The 17,959-nt window shown below is 37.0% G+C and overlaps 1 protein-coding gene across 1 annotated transcript; it reads left to right on the forward strand.

Annotated features, from left to right (window-relative positions):
- The first annotated feature begins 263 nt into the window (after positions 1–263).
- NAA11 (N-alpha-acetyltransferase 11, NatA catalytic subunit) lies at positions 264–9,006 on the forward strand. The gene is made up of 2 exons (XM_058722151.1): positions 264–1,155; positions 8,382–9,006. The coding sequence occupies exon 1, from the start codon at positions 448–450 to the stop codon at positions 1,141–1,143; it is 696 nt and encodes a 231-aa protein (XP_058578134.1). The 5' UTR covers positions 264–447; the 3' UTR covers positions 1,144–1,155; positions 8,382–9,006.
- Positions 9,007–17,959: the final 8,953 nt, after the last annotated feature.

Below are 17,959 nucleotides of genomic sequence, written 5' to 3' on the forward strand. Positions count from 1 at the left end.
CAATGTTCTGGTTCTCGATCTATATTCTGGTTATATGGATTTATTCAGTTCGTCAAAGTTTACCCATATGTATCCAAAAGAAGAAATTGAAAATTGAAACAAATAAAAGAATAGTGGCAGCAACAGTCCAAACGTTGCATTTTAAAACCAAGGAGATCCTAATAAACTGCACATCCCCACCCCCTAAGCCTTGCGCACGCATCAGGAATATAACGTGAAAACCTCATTGGCTGGGACTAGGTGGCGCACTTCGAAAGCCGCGTCTTAGAACCGCCCCTTCCGTCTCCAGGGTGTCCTGCCTTCCCGACAGCCAGCGTCCGTGTCGTCCAGTCCTATGACTTCGGCTCCCTGGACTCAAGTCCTTGAGGCAAAAAGTGACTCTTGCGCTTGGTGGCAGCCTCTTTTCGGTGACCACCATCTAACTCCCATTTGCTACCCGCCGCCATTATGAACATCCGCAATGCTGGGCCAGACGACCTGATTAACATGCAACACTGCAACCTTCTTTGCCTTCCCGAGAACTACCAGATGAAATACTATTTCTACCACGGCCTTTCCTGGCCCCAGCTTTCTTACATTGCTGAGGACGAGGACGGGAAGATTGTGGGCTATGTCCTGGCCAAAATGGAGGAGGACCCAGATGATGTCCCCCATGGACATATCACCTCACTGGCTGTGAAGCGATTGCACCGGCGCCTCGGCCTGGCCCAGAAGCTGATGGAGCAGGCCTCCCGGGCCATGATCGAGAACTTTAGCGCCAAGTACGTGTCCCTGCACGTCAGGAAGAGTAACCGAGCAGCCTTGCACCTCTATTCTAACACCCTCAACTTCCAGGTTAGTGAGGTGGAACCCAAATACTATGCAGATGGGGAAGATGCTTATGCTATGAAGAGGGATCTCTCGCACATGGCCAATGATCTGAGAAGGCAGCCAGAGCTGAAGGAGAAGGGCAGGTACGTGGTGCTGGGCTCCAAGGAAAACCAGGAAATCCAGGGAAGCACACTTCCTAGTTCTGAAGAGGATGGTGAGGAGGAGAAGATCCCGGCCGCTGATGATAGTAGCAATGACCACAAGGAACCCAGCGAGTCCACAGAGAGCACCGATGCCCAGAACAGCTCAGAAGATTCAGAGTCTACCTCCTAAAACCTGCTTAAGGTATTCTGTTTTCCCTGATCCAATCCCTTGCTACCCTAAATACCGTGGCCTGCCCCATCCCATCCTACCCCATCGCATCCCAGTCCTGCTGGACCACCTGGTGACCTTGAGGAAGAGTATAGACTGGGTTAGAGCAAACTCATTGCTCACTGCTGGAAGTTAATAGGACTCCCATTCATACACTAAAAGTAGATTAAATTCAGTAAAAGAAACCAACATTTTCCCTGCTTTTTTGGTGTGAATTATATTTCAGGGTGTCCACATAGTTGGTGGAAGAAATTTCTTCTTTATGGAATTATAGCTAATAAATGCAGAATGAATAATAGGACTATAAAAATCACTATTTTGCAACTCTTGATGAAATAATAGATCTAGCCCACTGTCATCAGTGGCTAACACTATTAGGTGAAAGTTGAAGCCACTTTGTCATTATGAATCAGACTGACAACACTTGAAGTCACTGGGCAAGTATAACATCACCAAAAGAGTGCCTGACAAATGTCATATGTCTCCTAATGCAATAGTAAGTGCACAGTAATACCTGTGAAATATTCTTGCCCAAAGAAAATTTTATGTGTGAGCATGTGTGTGTGACATTAATCTTGAATACAAACAAGGCTTTAGATCTAACTATCATTTTTATAAGAAAGAAAAAAAAAAAAAAGGGACATTAAACCTTGCCGTGATGCAATCAGCCAAATCCAGAGTGAGACAATTTTTACAGAACAAATGACCTGGTTTCTCCAATAAACAAAATGTCATTTTTTAAAAGGGAGGAGGAATTTGTTAAAATATATTAACCAAATGCTACTGTTGTGGACATTGTCTGGGTCCTGATTTAAACAAGTCAAATACAAGACATTTTGAGACAACCAAGCAAAATTTGAACATGGGCTGTGTTATTAAGGAATGGTCAATGATTTTGTTTGGTGAGCTAACAGGTATTGTATTTTTTTTTTAATTTTTTTTTTTTAACGTTTATTTATCTTTGAGACAGAGAGAGACAGAGCATGAACAGGGGAGGGGCAGAGAGAGAGGGAAACACAGAATCTGAAACAGGCTCCAGGCTCTGAGCTGTCAGCACAGAGCCCGACGCGGGGCTCGAACTCACGGACTGTGAGATCATGACCTGAGCCGAAGTCGGACGCTTAACCGACCAAGCCACCCAGGCGCCCCTGGTATTGTATTTTTTTAAGTCTTCATCTGTTAGAGATACATACTGAAATAATAGGAGTACTAATAATACATAGTGAAAGAATAGGAGGTCTCAGATCTACTTTAAAATATTCCAGCAAAAAAAAAATAAATAAATAAAGAGGAAAAAAGTTGGGGGGCAAGAAATGTATAAAATAAGAACGGCAACATATGATCATTCTTGAGGTTGCCAATAGGTACTTGAGGGGTTCATTGTGCTATTCTTTACTCTTTCGAATGTGTGAAAATTGACATAAAAATTTCAAAGAACCAAAATTATTATACTTTCTAATACACGTTAGTACTAATACAAAGCAGCCACTAAAAAGTAGTTTTAAAAGACTATTTCATTTCCCTCAGGAACTTTCTAACACCCTAAGAATTTCAAAGATCAGTGAGCTACTGTCAGTGTAGAAGCTTTAAATTCTAAACACAGTCACCTTACCCTTACATGTGAAAAGGGCAACTTTCTCATAACAAAGCCCAGTCATGAGTGATAGACATTACATATAGTTAAAATAAATGCTGTTTGATTTACTCATCCATAAACATTTTTACTTGCCAGGGCATGAGGCTTGGAGTTGGTATACAATTGTGATCTGGACAGGTTGATGTTTATATCCCATAACACTTAAAAATAAATGCATTCTATTTTTTTACACATTTTAATGCTGAAACCCAAACTGTATTGCACACTAACCCTATTTTATTTTCATTCATGTGGTTCCATAGGTTTTAAAAATTTATTTAAAAAAGAGTCTGTCCTCAGAGGAGTCTTTGCATCTGGCTTTTAACAACCTGAATGTTTCAAAATGACTGATTCATTTAGTCTAAGGTTAAGATAAAGGCAGCAAAACAGTCTAAAAGGGAAGGTAAAATTAAACAAAACTTAATTTCTTAAGAGAAGTGTTGTCAGATTTTTATCTGCCTTAAGAACCCTGAAGGAGGTGGGGGTTTGGTTAAATAAGTGATGGAGATTAAGGAGTGCACTTGGCATAATGAGCACCGGGTGATGTAATGAAGTGTTGAATTGCTATACTGTGTACATGAAACTCATATAACACTGTATGTGAACTAACTGCAATTAAAATAAATACTTAAAATCCGGGTGAAAAAAACCCTCTGAAGGGTTCTGTCAAGACTATCTAATTCAACAAGCCTTTTAAAAAATTACTAATTTTAAAATTCCTGTATAGAAGGACTTATAGAATATTGATCTCATCTTTGTGGTACTGGCTTCTCTTCACTTGTTACCCTGCAGCTAAGAAGGATTTTAAGTGGAACAGAGCTAGTTGAAGATAGCTTTAAAAAAATAAATTATATATATTCATATATAAAGGATTTATATTTTTTTAATTTTCATGTTATTTAGATTTTTATTACATATATTTACATTTATATTTATATGTATATAGTTTGATGAATTCAAAAGTAGTTACTATGAGAAACAAAAATGACTGTCACCCTAATAGGGGACAAGAAAAAATAAATATGAAATAAGAAAATTATTGTGTGACAATTATAAATCTCAGGGTCCAAATTCAGGGATAATTGAAATGTTTCTTTATGTTACTGTTATTAAACTTTATTTCTAAGTTCAAGGAGATGTTTCCTGCACTTGGCATCATTATCCTTCTAAGTTGATATTTGCTGAGTCATCTTCATTGACCCCATCAATCTTTGGTGCTCACTATATACTTCAAAGTCCTTTCTACCCAGAGTCCTCTTAAGGTCTCTACACTCTCTGTCATGTTTGGGCCATTTTCGTAGCACAAGGATTAGTCTACATAGGCTAACTGTTCTAAAAAATAATAACCTGCAGTCTCAGTAAGTTAACAGAATACCGGCTTATTTCTCACATCTTAGTCCAATGTAGGTCATCAGTGTGATTGGGATATGAAAGGGAGAGGAAAAAAGGGACTCCTGAATAACTTTACAGTTATTCAGGAATCCATCTAGAACAATTGTTCGTAACTTTTTTTGTTCCATAGCCTCCTTTGGCGATCTGGTGAAGCCTAGGGATCCCTTCTAATAAAACTGTTTTTTAAAGACATACAAATTATATGGGATTTCAAAGGAAACCACTTTTATTGAAATACAGTTAGCAAACTCTGTTTAAATAAATTTATTCCCATATGAAATTTAAATATCAAGCAGTGGGTCTCATTATGTTACTTCAATGAGAGTTTAGTTGTAGATGATATTTTGAGATACCTTCAACAGCTGTAATATAATTCAAAAATACCTATGGTTTAGGTGTTCTGGTCGGTGACAAAGCCACACGTAATGCTGGTACTGCTATGCATTGGTGCCTACATTCATAATAGAAGGAAATGCTAAATTTCGTTAAAGGTTAATGAAAATACAGGGGTTTTTTTTGTTCCAGATCCAAGGTCATCATCTCCTAAATTCTATTATTAAATCTCAGATTAAGAACCCCTGATTCAGTGACTCTGCCATTTTCTAGAATCATGTGTCCACTACGGGTTTACACACATTCAGCTTGCAGATAGGGGAAGAGAATTTACACAGAGGTTTATGTAGGTTTTAAAAGTCTGTACCACTTTTCTAACTAACTGCAGGGGAAGCTAGGAAATGTAGTTTAGCTGTGTGCCCAGGAGGAAAAATAATGACTTCTGGTAATGAGACAGCATAGTTTCTGCAACAGTGGGAAACATCCTAGTGGTGCTGTGGAGTATCAGAAATTCTGCTTCCCCGCAGAGTTTGGGAACATTCTGCTGCTCCCTCTCCAAAATGTGGCCCAGGGAACTCTTGAGGCCACCAAGTGCTACCTGCTTAGTCGCGTGACACATGTTTTCTGCTCTTGTACAAACTTGGGCGTGGGAAACTGGGATTCTGCCACCTTGCTGCCTTTATGCCTCTCATTAAAGCCTGGAAGAAATGCCCCTTCTATTCTGAGATCCCTTAAACTGCCTAAAATCTCAGTTATCATCCTACTCAACAGGGTCACACTAGTATATACACTTAATTGTCTGAATGGGAAAAGCCTGTGAGGACAGAAAGAACAGGAAGAAAAAAATTTAAAGGTTAATTATCCTGCCACAGTTATGGCACACCCTCTTGTGGAGGTGGAGTTCAAATACCTACGGAATAAAGTCCTGAAAGAATAACTTTCCATTTTCCTTTATCTCCTCCGTTGGGTCTAGGCAACAGAGATGGTTAAAGTTAGAAGTGATGGTGAATAGGGCAATTGGTAAAGGAGACTGAATGTCTTCATGTACAAAGTAATAAAAAGTACTGCTAAAAATATGAGAACTCACTATGTTGTAGATACTATTTTAGGGAGTGTCTATGAATGCTCTCATTTAATCTTCATAACATCCCCAGAAGTAGGTACTATTACTCCATTTTATAGATGAGGGCTGCATGTCTTACAGATGATAAGTGGAGAACAGGGACGCAAACCACGGTAGTGAGATTCCGTGATGGTACGGATTAAATGAGACAGTTCCTGTAAATTGCTTAGCACAATACCTCACATACAAATATTCTGTAAATTTTAGCTCTTAATATAATCTGTAGTAATAGGAACCATTCAACCTCTTTCCTTTTCTTTTCCACAGTAATCAAATGATAGACTGTTGTGTATGAGCAGCAACAGTTTGCAATCTTGGAAGGGAGATGCATCTTAATGATGAAAATAGCTTTCACTGACAAGCTGAATGTCAAAGCATTCAGCTGAATCAATGCTAATCAACAGCAAAGTTTCTAGGGAGCCATAGCAATGAAGACAGGTCAGTTCAAAACATGCTAGTTGAGGCAGGAATGCCATCAAGCTGATGCTTATCTCCTGACAAGAAATATGTGCTTGATGATTAATAACAAAAAAGAAAAAAAAAACACAAAAATCTCAAAATTTTCCATTGACTTGGCAATACTGAGTTAGCCAGGGTTACTTCAGCGACTCTCCTTTCTGGTTTATTCTTTCTGTCGCTAAGCTGTCATCCTAACAAAAAGTTGTTAAATGTTCACATGAGCATTCACTGAAATAGACTGTTCTTAATTTTACCAGACAACTAATTATAACTGGAATGATATAATGAAATATGGAAGAAAGTTAGAGACTGACAGGTCTGGTAAATTCCTAGTATAACCTTACCCCAGATATGCCAGAAACCATAGATTTCAATGCAAATGCACTCTATGAAGATAAAGAGGGGGTTGGGAAGAGATAAAACATTGTTTTTGAAATACTAATCAGATAGATACAATTTGTTGAATTATTTATAATCTCTAACAATGTCACTTTTCAGTCAGTGAATGATGTATATTTAGGGTGAATGAAATACCAACTTTGTCAGGGGTAACTGATAAAAGCAGAGGTTTTTCCTAAATTCTGTACTCTATCTGTGCTCCAGTATATAAATTCTAATGAGCTTTATGGTAAAAGATACAAGGAAGAGATGATATGTGAATGGCAGTGGTCTAGGAACCAGAGGAACAAACGCAAAATGCAGAATGAAAACATTCTGCAATGCTTTTCTATGGACTAATATCCTCAAAACACCATAGGTTTTTTTTTTTTCTTTCTTTAAGCAAACCATAAAAGTAAAGCATAAGTTCTGTTTTGTGTTCATAAAATCTTGTTAATAATTAAAATATTTCTCAGGCTTCCATTGCCCACCTTTAAGAAATCCTGGATATGTAAAAATTTGAACTTTAATAAGCTCAATTCAGGGCTTTAATATTCATATTTTTAAAAGAATCATTATAAAAAATGTCTGTACCATTAAACAGCAAACTACCCTAGGGCATTTATTATTTCGTTATTTGACTTTTAAAATTTAACTTCTTAAAATGATCAAGCAGTACTTACTGAGAAAATTAAAACAACTATGTAATATTTGGTTTTTGTATAACTACCTTTGCATGCCTATCTTAATTCTATTTGAAACACTTTGAAAAAGGTAATGATAATAGTCTTTCTGACCCATTCTCTCACATCTTATTATTTTTCTATTACAGTAAATACACTTTAAAAAAAATAAGATCTTTGTATTGTGTGCCTCTGACTGTCCTGCAACTTGATTTACTATTGTTATTCTAGAAACTGACTTTTCTGTAAGTATGATTTTGTGGAAAACAAAATGCTTTTTAACTTCTCTGTGCATCCTAGCCTTTATGTTCTTATTTTTATTTTATAGACGAGAAAAATGCACCTTTCCTGTTGTAACGTCCTGTTGTTTTGTTGGCAGCCGTTCAGCAATGGGCAGCAATACTCGACTAGCTTTTCTTTAACTTATGTATTCCGTTCACATATCCTATACACCTTTCTACCTTACTAAGGATAGGGTCCATGTCTCATTTATCTTTGTTTCCTAAACTCTTGGCACATTATTCATTCATGGTAGGTACTCAGTAAATATTCATTGAAGGAAGGAAGGAAGGAAACTCCCAAATTACCTCTGCAGTAATTTTAAAAAGGAAAGTAGGGAAAAGGTATAAAAGGTACTACTTCCTATTACCTAATATAATTAGGACACCTTAAGGTTATGAATAAAAAGACATAATGGATATTTTGGTTTCATCTCCAGGCCTCACAGAGAGAAAATGTGACTTATAGAATCAGACACATTGTATCCAGCTTATCAAGAGCTAAAAAAGGCCTCTCCTTTCTTAAGAATTGAAATAAATTTCTTTTTGAGTGGAGTAGGATGGACTAGAATTTGAAGATGCCAAGAAAAAGCATCTTGGTTTCTTTAGGTTTAAAATAGGATTTTGCAGGTGTTTCAGTGTTCTCCCTCCTCCCCGTTCTCCTGGAAGAAGTGGCTTTTAGGTGTCAGGAAAAGTTCATGTGTCCTCATGGCTGAGAGGGGAGAGAGCCCCAGATCCCTGTGTGGATCTTTGTGCTGTCATCTAAATTCTCACTGGCATCCACGGAGATAGATCTAGTCTAAACGGGCTACTGGTACCTTATTGGTCTTCTGCTAAAGCCAGTATTTTATTCTTTTAGAGTGGTTAAAACCTGTAGCCCTCTCTTGCTCACCTGCTCTCTTCTCACTTCTCAACAGCATTGCAGTTCCTCGTGTCTCAGCCACGCCTGCCCTCTGAGCCCTGGCTCAGCCTATATGCTCTGCAGCACCTTTTCTGGGGTCATCTCACAGTGACCCCAGTGGCTTCTCACTCTCAACAACCTTCCACATATCTCACTGCAATTATAAAGGAACACCTGGATACCAGAGCCTCCTGCACAAGAGCCAAGAAAGTTTGAGGCCTCCCATCACAGAACCTTCTTTGGCCTCCTCACATCATGCCGCCGTTTTACTCTGTTTGTTGTAGTCCTGTGCTGGGTGTGGTTGTCTAGCAAGGTTGCCTCTTCCTGGAATGCTAAACAGGAAGCCCCTCTGCTTTCAGTTTTTGCCATTATTTATCTGGGTTCTCATCCTTGAGGGGGCTGTCAGAACCATCAAGTCAGACCTTGTGCCCCTTTCCTCTTCTTTCTTCCTCTTTGCTGTAAGAAGTATTCTGTTTTCTCTTCTTTTCTCTGGGAACTCATCCTCTGTCATACCCTTCTCTTTCTTGAGGAGGTATTCTCCTTTCCAGTGGGAGAAAGTCATGAGCAAGAGCCTCTACAATGTAATCAGAACTTGGAGATTTTAAGAAAAGGACAACCAGTAATTAAATTGTAATATCTGATCTCCTTGTTTGTGTCAATTTGGTTTTCTTGTTAAGGACGTAACTTGCCATTTACTGCGTGCCAATGATATTCAGGCAATGCTAGGATTCTTATTAATGACATATTTAATTTTATCAGCAACCTTACAAGGTAGGCTTATTATTCCTGTTTTATAGATGAGGAAACTGAAACTCAAAGAAGCAAAGTAAATATCTAGGATCTGAACCTGAGTCGATTTGAATTCAAGGCCAAACTTCCTTTCACTTTCCTATTACCACTCTTTGCATTTTATTTATAAAAGTGTGAAAACTATAGCAAAAAAAGAAAATCTATGGTTTAAAATGTTCTGTTGACTTGATGCATGGCAACTATATGTCATTTGTAAATATTTGTATATAATCCACCACTATAATTCTGTTTTACTCTTTTTCTCCAGTAAAAAAAAGTGAAGACAAAGTACTTTGACCTCTGCAGTATAAGTCACCAGATAAATACAGAGTTACCATTACTTAACGTAGCTCTTATATCCCTGAATGTGAATTACCATAGTATATAACATTTCCTATGTTTAAATTTTTATGAAAACCAGTGTATATGGTTTTAAGTCAAATCCTTGACATTAACCATCTGATGACAAGAAATAAATCTGTTCTCTGTAATCATAATCAGCCCTGCTAAGCACTTCTTACAAATCTGCCCCAATGCACTCTAAGAATGCTTACCTAATAGTAAATGATTGCCTGAGGCATATAAAAGTTTTTTCCCTACACAATAAGGATTTGCTGTTTCCTGTGGTAATACAAACCTCTCATCTATCTTTCCATTTTTCCTTTTTTTCTTTTTAATTTTCTCTCCCAGCTCTAAAACTATTCCTTCCCCTCAAGCATGTGTTTATCTCTTTATTTTTAAATATTGCAGCTTTCTAACATCTGTCTCTAGGGCAGCATAATCTTACTGATGAAATATTCCATGTTTTCCTTGAGCCCTTGTCAATATGTCTTCGTGTTAACAGCTTAGCAGATGGAGAAACAGAAGGAGTAGCCTCAGCTTACCTGAATGATTTCTCTCCAGCACCAGGCACATTACTGTCTGTATGAACTTGATGATAGGAATTGGAGTAATTGGAAAATAAGAAATGATATCTGAGTTTTGCAGTGTTATTTACTAAAACTATTGGCTGCTTTTCTTTGTTACCATTATATCCTTTTTCCCAGTCTCCTACCAAAAGAAGGCAGAATTATAGCAACTACCTAGTTTGGACTGTGCCTATGTAGATAATGAAAGTAAAATAAGCAATAATACTAATATTGCTTTGGATGTAAATTAGCATGTTCCCAAGCGGTTCCAGAGTAATAATGGTGATTTAGCAGCGGCAGCAGCTTTCTGGAACACTGAAATGGAGGGAACCTGTGACACTTCTGTTTGTAATAACATTGTTCTTCGCGTAGAACAAAGTTTTGTCGTTTTTTAAATGGGCTGACTTCTTTTTACTTAAATACAATCCTGGAAAGACATCAGCAAGACTTTGAAGCAAGGATGTAGGGTAGTTAATGGTGAGCACCGTTGTACTAGCTGGAGAGAATGGCCCACACCCTCTCCTTTACTTGGAAGGACCTACTGGATGGGCTGAGGTCTGTCAGAAAATTATTCAGAAATATTAATTCTCAAGATGAAAAGTTTTCTTTGGCCAAAAGAGAGGAACTTGCGAATGAAGCCTGTGAGTTACCTAGTTCAAATCTGTATGATTTTCCCTTTGAAAATGAGCATGAGGGGCAGGAGATGCTCATCTAAAATAAAAGTAATGGGGTGTGTGGATGTGTTAGAAAAGTAGGGAGTTGTGCTGGAAGTTAGTTCAAAGCTGGGAAAATCTGGAAAGGATCAGGACTCTGAAATAGCTGAAGGGAAGTTTTCTCAAATTTTTACTTGCAGATGAATCCTCTCGGGGATCATGTTAAAACTGCGGATTTTTGTTTCAGTGGGTCTGGGGTGGGGGCTGAGTGTCTGCATTTCTAATTAGTTCCTAGACAACACTGATCTTGCTGGTCTAGGAACCACACTTTGCCTAGTGAGGGTCTTAAAGCTCATCTCCCACTTTGGAACTGAGTTCAGAACACCTGTGACTGGCCCTTGGGTCAGTTTGGATTAGACACTAATTCAGAATCCCATTCTGAAATACACAGTCACATAAGTCCGATTTGTCTTTGGAATTTTGTTACATTACATTGACAGCCTAATAATTTCAATAAAAATTCCAGATATATTTCATCAAAACGTGTACACCAAAAAAGTGTATATACACAGTACACAAAATGTGTTGATAATAATTGGCATTACATCATCTATTAGAGAGTTTTGATACATTAATATTTCCTCACCTTTGATGTCCAAACAAGTAAACAGTATATGAGGTTTTTAAAAATTTCACTTTCCACTGTCACTCAATTTATTGTGTTCTTTGGTCCATAGACTGCTCCAGACACTAATAATTTTTTCCATGCTGACATCTGACACGGACTTTGAAAATGAATACAACCTTTTGTTTTGTTTTAAATTGGAGCATCAGACATCAGACCTTTATGTGGAGGTGGTGTGGGAAGCACTTTCAAGAGAGTTTTCTGTCCAGGGATGAGAATTTCTGGCCCAGGAGTTTTCAACCTATGCATCAAAGTCACCCAGGTGCTATGTTAAAGATGCAGTTTCTCTGACTCCAGCTCAGATTGTTTCGCATTCTGCCATCTGAAAATCACTGACCAGTACAAGGTATTGAATTCCTCATAAAGGTAATTTTAAGGGCATTTTTTTTCTATGGTGATACTCCCCAGATTTTAATTAATTTGTCAAAAGTGGCAAAAAAAAGAGAAGATACAACAAATTTTTGTTTCTAATAAAACATATACGGCGATAGTTGAGGTGGTATATGAGAACTCTGTACATTCTGGTTATTTTTCTGTAAACCCCAAGCTGCTCTGAAATAGTCCATTAATTAAAAAATAAAACATACATACACAGAATTTTACATACGTGTGATCATTTAATACATCTATATGATTATTCATGTATTTTACATAAATGTGATTATATTATGCATGTTATTTTGAGGACATCCTTGTTTTGGTCATGACTTGCCACCCCATCCTTTCCCAAATCCACCCACATCCCTTTCCTTTACCTAGCACGTTAACATAGTTTTATCCTGAGTTTTTTCTCCCAAGTTCTTGTAAAGCAAACAGTAGTTACAATCTAGCAATTGTGGTGTACAGAACAAGCTTGAAGAATAAGAACACTCACAAATCACATTGGAATGTTCTTGTTTCTAGAACCAAAAGCTCAAATGATGCAATGTCCAGTTAAGAACCAGATACCAGGCCAGTGTGGAACCACATGCCCTTCTATTCATGTTTCATTAACTCCTCCTATCCCATCATCATTTGGGTGTTCTGAGTTAGAATTTGTATTAACGGTACCCAGCCAAAAACCAGTGAAACAGACCAAGTGACTTATTAGCAAGGTCCTTCTTTATACTATTTTCTAGACCTGAATGCTTCTTTGAAATCTTAAAAGATACAGTTCATTTCCTTGAAGCACACTTGAAGGGTTATTTAAACGCCATGTTTCCTTATATGGACATAGGAATTACATTTTGTGAATTTCTGGGGGAGGGAAGTCCTTTCATTGTAAATCATACATAAATTGCTTTCCTCCACAAAATTAAGATAGATTTTGCACTTTGGGAGCGGGGTCATCACCTCCACTGCATATTATAAAAGCTTACCTAGAGAACATAGTCTTTAGCAAGTTGAGCAATTTTCGCAAGAGGTGGTTTAATAGAGTGGGAAATCACAGACTTCAGAGTCCAAAGGCTTAACTTTTAATCCTGGTTTGGTTTATTACTACCTGGATATCCGCTGCCATGTCAATTTTCTCATTTGTAAAATAGAGATAAAAATAACTTCCATACCCTCAGGGCCATTGGGTAATGAGGTAGTATAAGAAAAACTTCACTGTAATTTGTAAGAAGACATGTAAATGTTATTACTAACACTTCTACTTTCAGAGGTTTTTATCTCCATATTCAAACCTGTGCAAAATAACAGTGATCATTCATTTTCCTCCCTAGGCATCCAGAAAAAAATCAATGCTTTGGCATGATGAATGTGTAATGTGTGTGAGTATTTTAAGGGATGACGTCTGAAGAAGGGAGTGAATTCCTATAAACGTAGGAAATCAACTGTATATTCATTTAAAAAGAGGGGGGGCTTCTTAAAATTGTTTATCTCTTGCTGTCTAGGACCTAAGCATTCATATCGGTAAGATTAGTCATGTAAATCAAACTGTACTTATCTCCCATTTGCATGGTTTTAAGTAAAAGAGATACACACACACACACACACACACACACACACACACACAGAGTGACCAAAGTTTTCACATACTCAAAAGCTTTAGTGAACTATGGTAGTGCATTGAGGCAAACATCTGGTTGGTTTTTCATACCCAAGCCCTAAAGAGTCCCTACTTTATTACTGAAAGCAGATACAATTTAGTTAAATAATAGATGTTATAAAGAATTTTGAAAACTTACGGACTCCTTCGCATAAGGAGTCTTGTAGAAAGCAAATATATATATATATATATATATATATATATATATATATATTTAATGTTCATTTATATTTGAGAGAGAGCATGAGTTGGGGAAGGGCAGAGAGCAAGTGAGACACAGAATCCAAAGCAGGCTCCAGGCTCTGAGTTGTTAGCACAGAGCCCGATGCAGGACTCGAACTCACAAGCCATGAGATCATGACCTGAGTTGAAGTCTGACTCTTACAGGACTGAGCCACCCAGGCACCCCGAGGAAGCAAATATTTCTAATTGGACATTTTGTGTCCTGGGACAGTGTGCCCTACATAGACTTTCGGTGAGTGAGAGGTGTACTTTTCTTTGGCAAAGTAGAAGAAAGACCAGTGTGAAGGAAAGTTGAGAAAGAAGAACCAACGCCACGAGAGTGGTCTTATCAGTCTAGGAAGATGTACATTTGGAAGTTGAGAATACAGATTTTAAGTCCCTTAAAGTCACTCTTGCCTGTGTATCCCTTGTAAAGTACTCCTCGTATGAAAAGCAATGATTTTCAGCACTTCATACATGTGCCTCGTTTTATTTTCTTCCTTAAAATTGGGGTTCTGGGGCAGGATTAGATCAGTTTCTATCCAGTAAGAATCTAAGGCTAAAGTGTCACAGATTTTGTGTGCCTAGTTGATTAGCATCTTTGTCTCAACTGCCTTAAGTTAATGGGTAGTGGTATTGGATAGTGGTTAAGCTCACATATTTCAGGTTACAGCTGTAGTTACACTCTGAGGCACCTGCTCTGGAAATATTTAAATAATCCCATATACCCTGCTTTGTAAGGATGGCAACTCTATGAAAACTAACCCTTCCCAGGCTTAATAATAGCACCTGAAATAACCTGAAATAATTGTTTGTCAGCTGATGGTAAACATCAAAATTCAGAGTTAGAAAATCAGTTTAAGACTGATGGTGTATAATAATGGAAGAAACTGTCAGCTGTTAGAAACTCAAAGATTGCTTGTGAAATTTGTTTTAGGTCTTCTGTTATCCTTGTCAAAAAAAAAAAAGTATAGATCATTTTTTAAACAACTGATTGGAATCCTATTTGCACAATGAAAGGGGATAGTTTCAGAATAAAGAAGGCTGCATTTATAGTTTAAATTTTTGTATACAAGTACAATTCTAATTGGAAAACATTTGGGTCAGTTTCACTAAAACACAGGAGTTCCTGTTTTTGATGAGGAAAAAAGCATAATAGGGGCTTATCTTAGAATGTAAAGCTTTTAGAATCACCCTGTAATTCATGGCTTATCCCTGGGAATTCAAAGCTTTATAAATTATAAACCTTTTCCAGGACATGGTACACACTGTCTTATGTCAGATAGGGCTAGGCTAAGCCAAGGGCATAAATTAATTTTCACTTTTTCACCCTGAATTCTTCTTCCATCCCTGATACTCAGTATTCTACTATTCTTTTCTGGCTTAAAATTTACACCCCTTGCCTAGACCTGAATTCAAAATAACTCGTATTCTTAGATCACATTATCATTTTTCCCGTTCTCTTCCTATTTCCCATAAATAAGCCAATAGATACATGGTTACAGATCTCACATCAGAGCTGATAATAAACAGTTTTTTTTTTAATTCACATTAAATGATTAATAACTGGCAGGCTTGATCCTTTGAAGAATATATGTATTTAATTCAAATGAATTTCTCTCTGATTGGTGGCCTAAACCTGCATCATTAATACCATTTTCATCCGGTCTCTTGGAAGATCTAAACTGAGACTCCATGGGGGTTGTCCTGCCATCTTGGGCCACAGTTTTCAACAGAAAGGAGGAATGTATTTCTTATCTGTGAGCAAATGAAGGGATAGGGCACTAAGTAAGTAATGTTTGTTTTGGAAGACCCAAAACTTTTTTTTTTCTTTCTGCATCTTTCCTCTAGTTCTTTCTTATTCTTTCTCCCATTATCTTCAATAATCTTAAAGTCTCAATTTCTACATCCACAAAATAGGAATAATTGTAGGAGTTCTGTAAGGACTGTAAACTTGTTGTAAGGGTTAAATCAGAAAATTAATGTAAATTATCCAGACCAATATTCGTAAAATATTAGGTGCATAATAAATATTGGTTCCAGCCACTTCCCTTTGAATTAGTAAACAGTTTAGGAGGCTAATAATTCGAATGTAGGATTTTATGTTTGAATATCATTTTATGCAAAAATATTATTCAGTGATCATAGCTGTTTCTGTCTTCGTGGTCTCTATTTCCATTCTCCTCTTATTTATCTCTGAGTGCACTCAGGCAATAGCAGGTGCTCAAGTAAAAGCATGACTCAATGAAAAGGAAGGGTTCGCAGATGAGGAATAATTGAGCCAATGAAGATTATAACAAATCCCACTATATATCAAATAATGGTAGAACAAGGGTCTTTTACAATCAATAAACCTTATTTTAAGAAGAAAACACTCCAGTGCAGTTTTATGCCAATACTAAAGAACTTCTATTTCCAGTCTGTTTTCAAATCTAAAAGCCAAATAATATTATCCTAACATTTCCTTGCATAAAACATAAAAATAAGAGGTAGAGTAACTAAGAACACTTACCAAATCTCTTAATCAAGATGTGTTTCTCCAAATATAATAGCAGAAATTCATTTAAAGTAAGAAAGCACGATTATCAGTGAAAACTGGGACTTGCAAATCCAATTTGCACTTTGGATATTACATTAATATTTGAAATGTTTTAAAAATACCACAGTAAAATGTGTTTTTCATAGGTATTTCTTTATGCTTTTGAAAGGGGAAAAATGGCTAAAGTACTATTTTATTCTCTGTTCAGAACAAAGTCTGTTTTGTCTATGAAAAAGAATAAATGAGAAACGATCTCCAAGAAATCATCTTGACCAGCATTAATGACTAGTTTGGTAGTTAACAGCCTGAGGCATAGCCAGAGGCCATTAAGGCTCTTGTAGGGGGAGAAAGGTTGGGGGATTGTGGTTTACCAGTAATTAACTATAGGTATGAATCAAAACTTCCTAAGAAAATAGATAAAAGTTCTTCGGATGATTCTATCAGTATTTATCTTTTCATTAACCCCTCCCCCACTATTTTAATAAATAGGAAAAGAGGATGTTGCCATCATTTCACAAACCAGGTTGGATTGGAAATAATTCATTTAATGAAATGAGGACACTCAGGGGACCAATTAATGGTTTTTCAGGCTTAGACTATACAACTATAAGAACCACTTAAAAAAAAAAAAACTGAACCCTCAGTCTAACACATTAGTTGATTGTTGGTGAATTGAAACTCAATCATGAGATCATAAGGATTTTTTGGAGCTTCCAACCCCTCCCCTTTAGTTTTAATCCTATCTCAATAAAGGTAAATACATAAGGATTATAAATAAACAAATCTGAAGTAATATAGATTGGGAGAACCTCAAGAGGGTCAGGAGATAATGAAGATTATACCTCAATATTGGGATTATGATGTTAGTTCTTTATTTCAATAAAAGTGGATAGAGATCTTTCATATCAGGGACAGGGCTTAGCTGTAAGGACAAAGTAATCTTCTGGGAATTATGCATACAGGCTTGACATCATTTTTATTGGATGGCTGATGAACTGGAAAACTCCAGGATAGCCAGGCTTTAATTTGTAATCTTAATTTTCATATAAATCGGTACATTTCAGGGGGAGGGAGTTGGAGCTGTGGGGGGACTTTGATGCTTGCTAGCCTTGCAGTAATAAGACAGCGCTGAAACACAGACTGCAATACTAACTCATCCAGTATCTGATTCTGTCTTTTCCTCTATCCATCTGTCTTCCATCTTTACATCTATCATTTAAAGAAATTTACAGCCTGCAAATACCAGAGAAGCTAATGTTAGTGCAATCTTCCCTCCACCTCCTCTTGGAATGATCTATAGTAATCTACTTATCATAGACATGCACACTATAACGTACAATAATTTAGTCTTTAGCCAGGAAAATTACTGCAATTGTTTTGCAAGTATAAATTAATAAGGGGCTTTTCCCCTCCTTTTTATCTTTTTTAAAGGCTATAGGACATGAGACTGTACTGGTTTCCCTCTATAAAATAATTATCTTGGTGTTCCCAAATATACTTTCATATCCATAGGATTACATAGGAGCAAAGTTACCAGATGGAACATAGTAGTGATTTATTTGGTCATACAACAAGTTGGCCCTTATATTTCCAATATAGAATACAGATGCCCTTCACATTGTAAAAGAAGTTAAGTGCTACTGAATGGAATATTTAGAAATATATCAATAAAATAGAATTTTTTTCTCTAGATTGTTCTAGCCTCTTATATCATAAGTAAAATTTAATCTTCATGAAAAATTCTTCTGATCAAAGAATATTTGAGTTGC

The sequence above is a fragment of the Neofelis nebulosa genome, chromosome 3 (assembly GCF_028018385.1).
Source record: "Neofelis nebulosa isolate mNeoNeb1 chromosome 3, mNeoNeb1.pri, whole genome shotgun sequence".
Classification (NCBI taxonomy): Eukaryota; Metazoa; Chordata; class Mammalia; order Carnivora; family Felidae; genus Neofelis; species Neofelis nebulosa.

What these genes read in the sequence shown, in the direction of transcription:
- NAA11 (XM_058722151.1), top strand. Translation starts at nt 448, where the DNA reads ATGAACATCCGCAATGCTGGGCCAGACGACCTGATTAACATGCAACAC.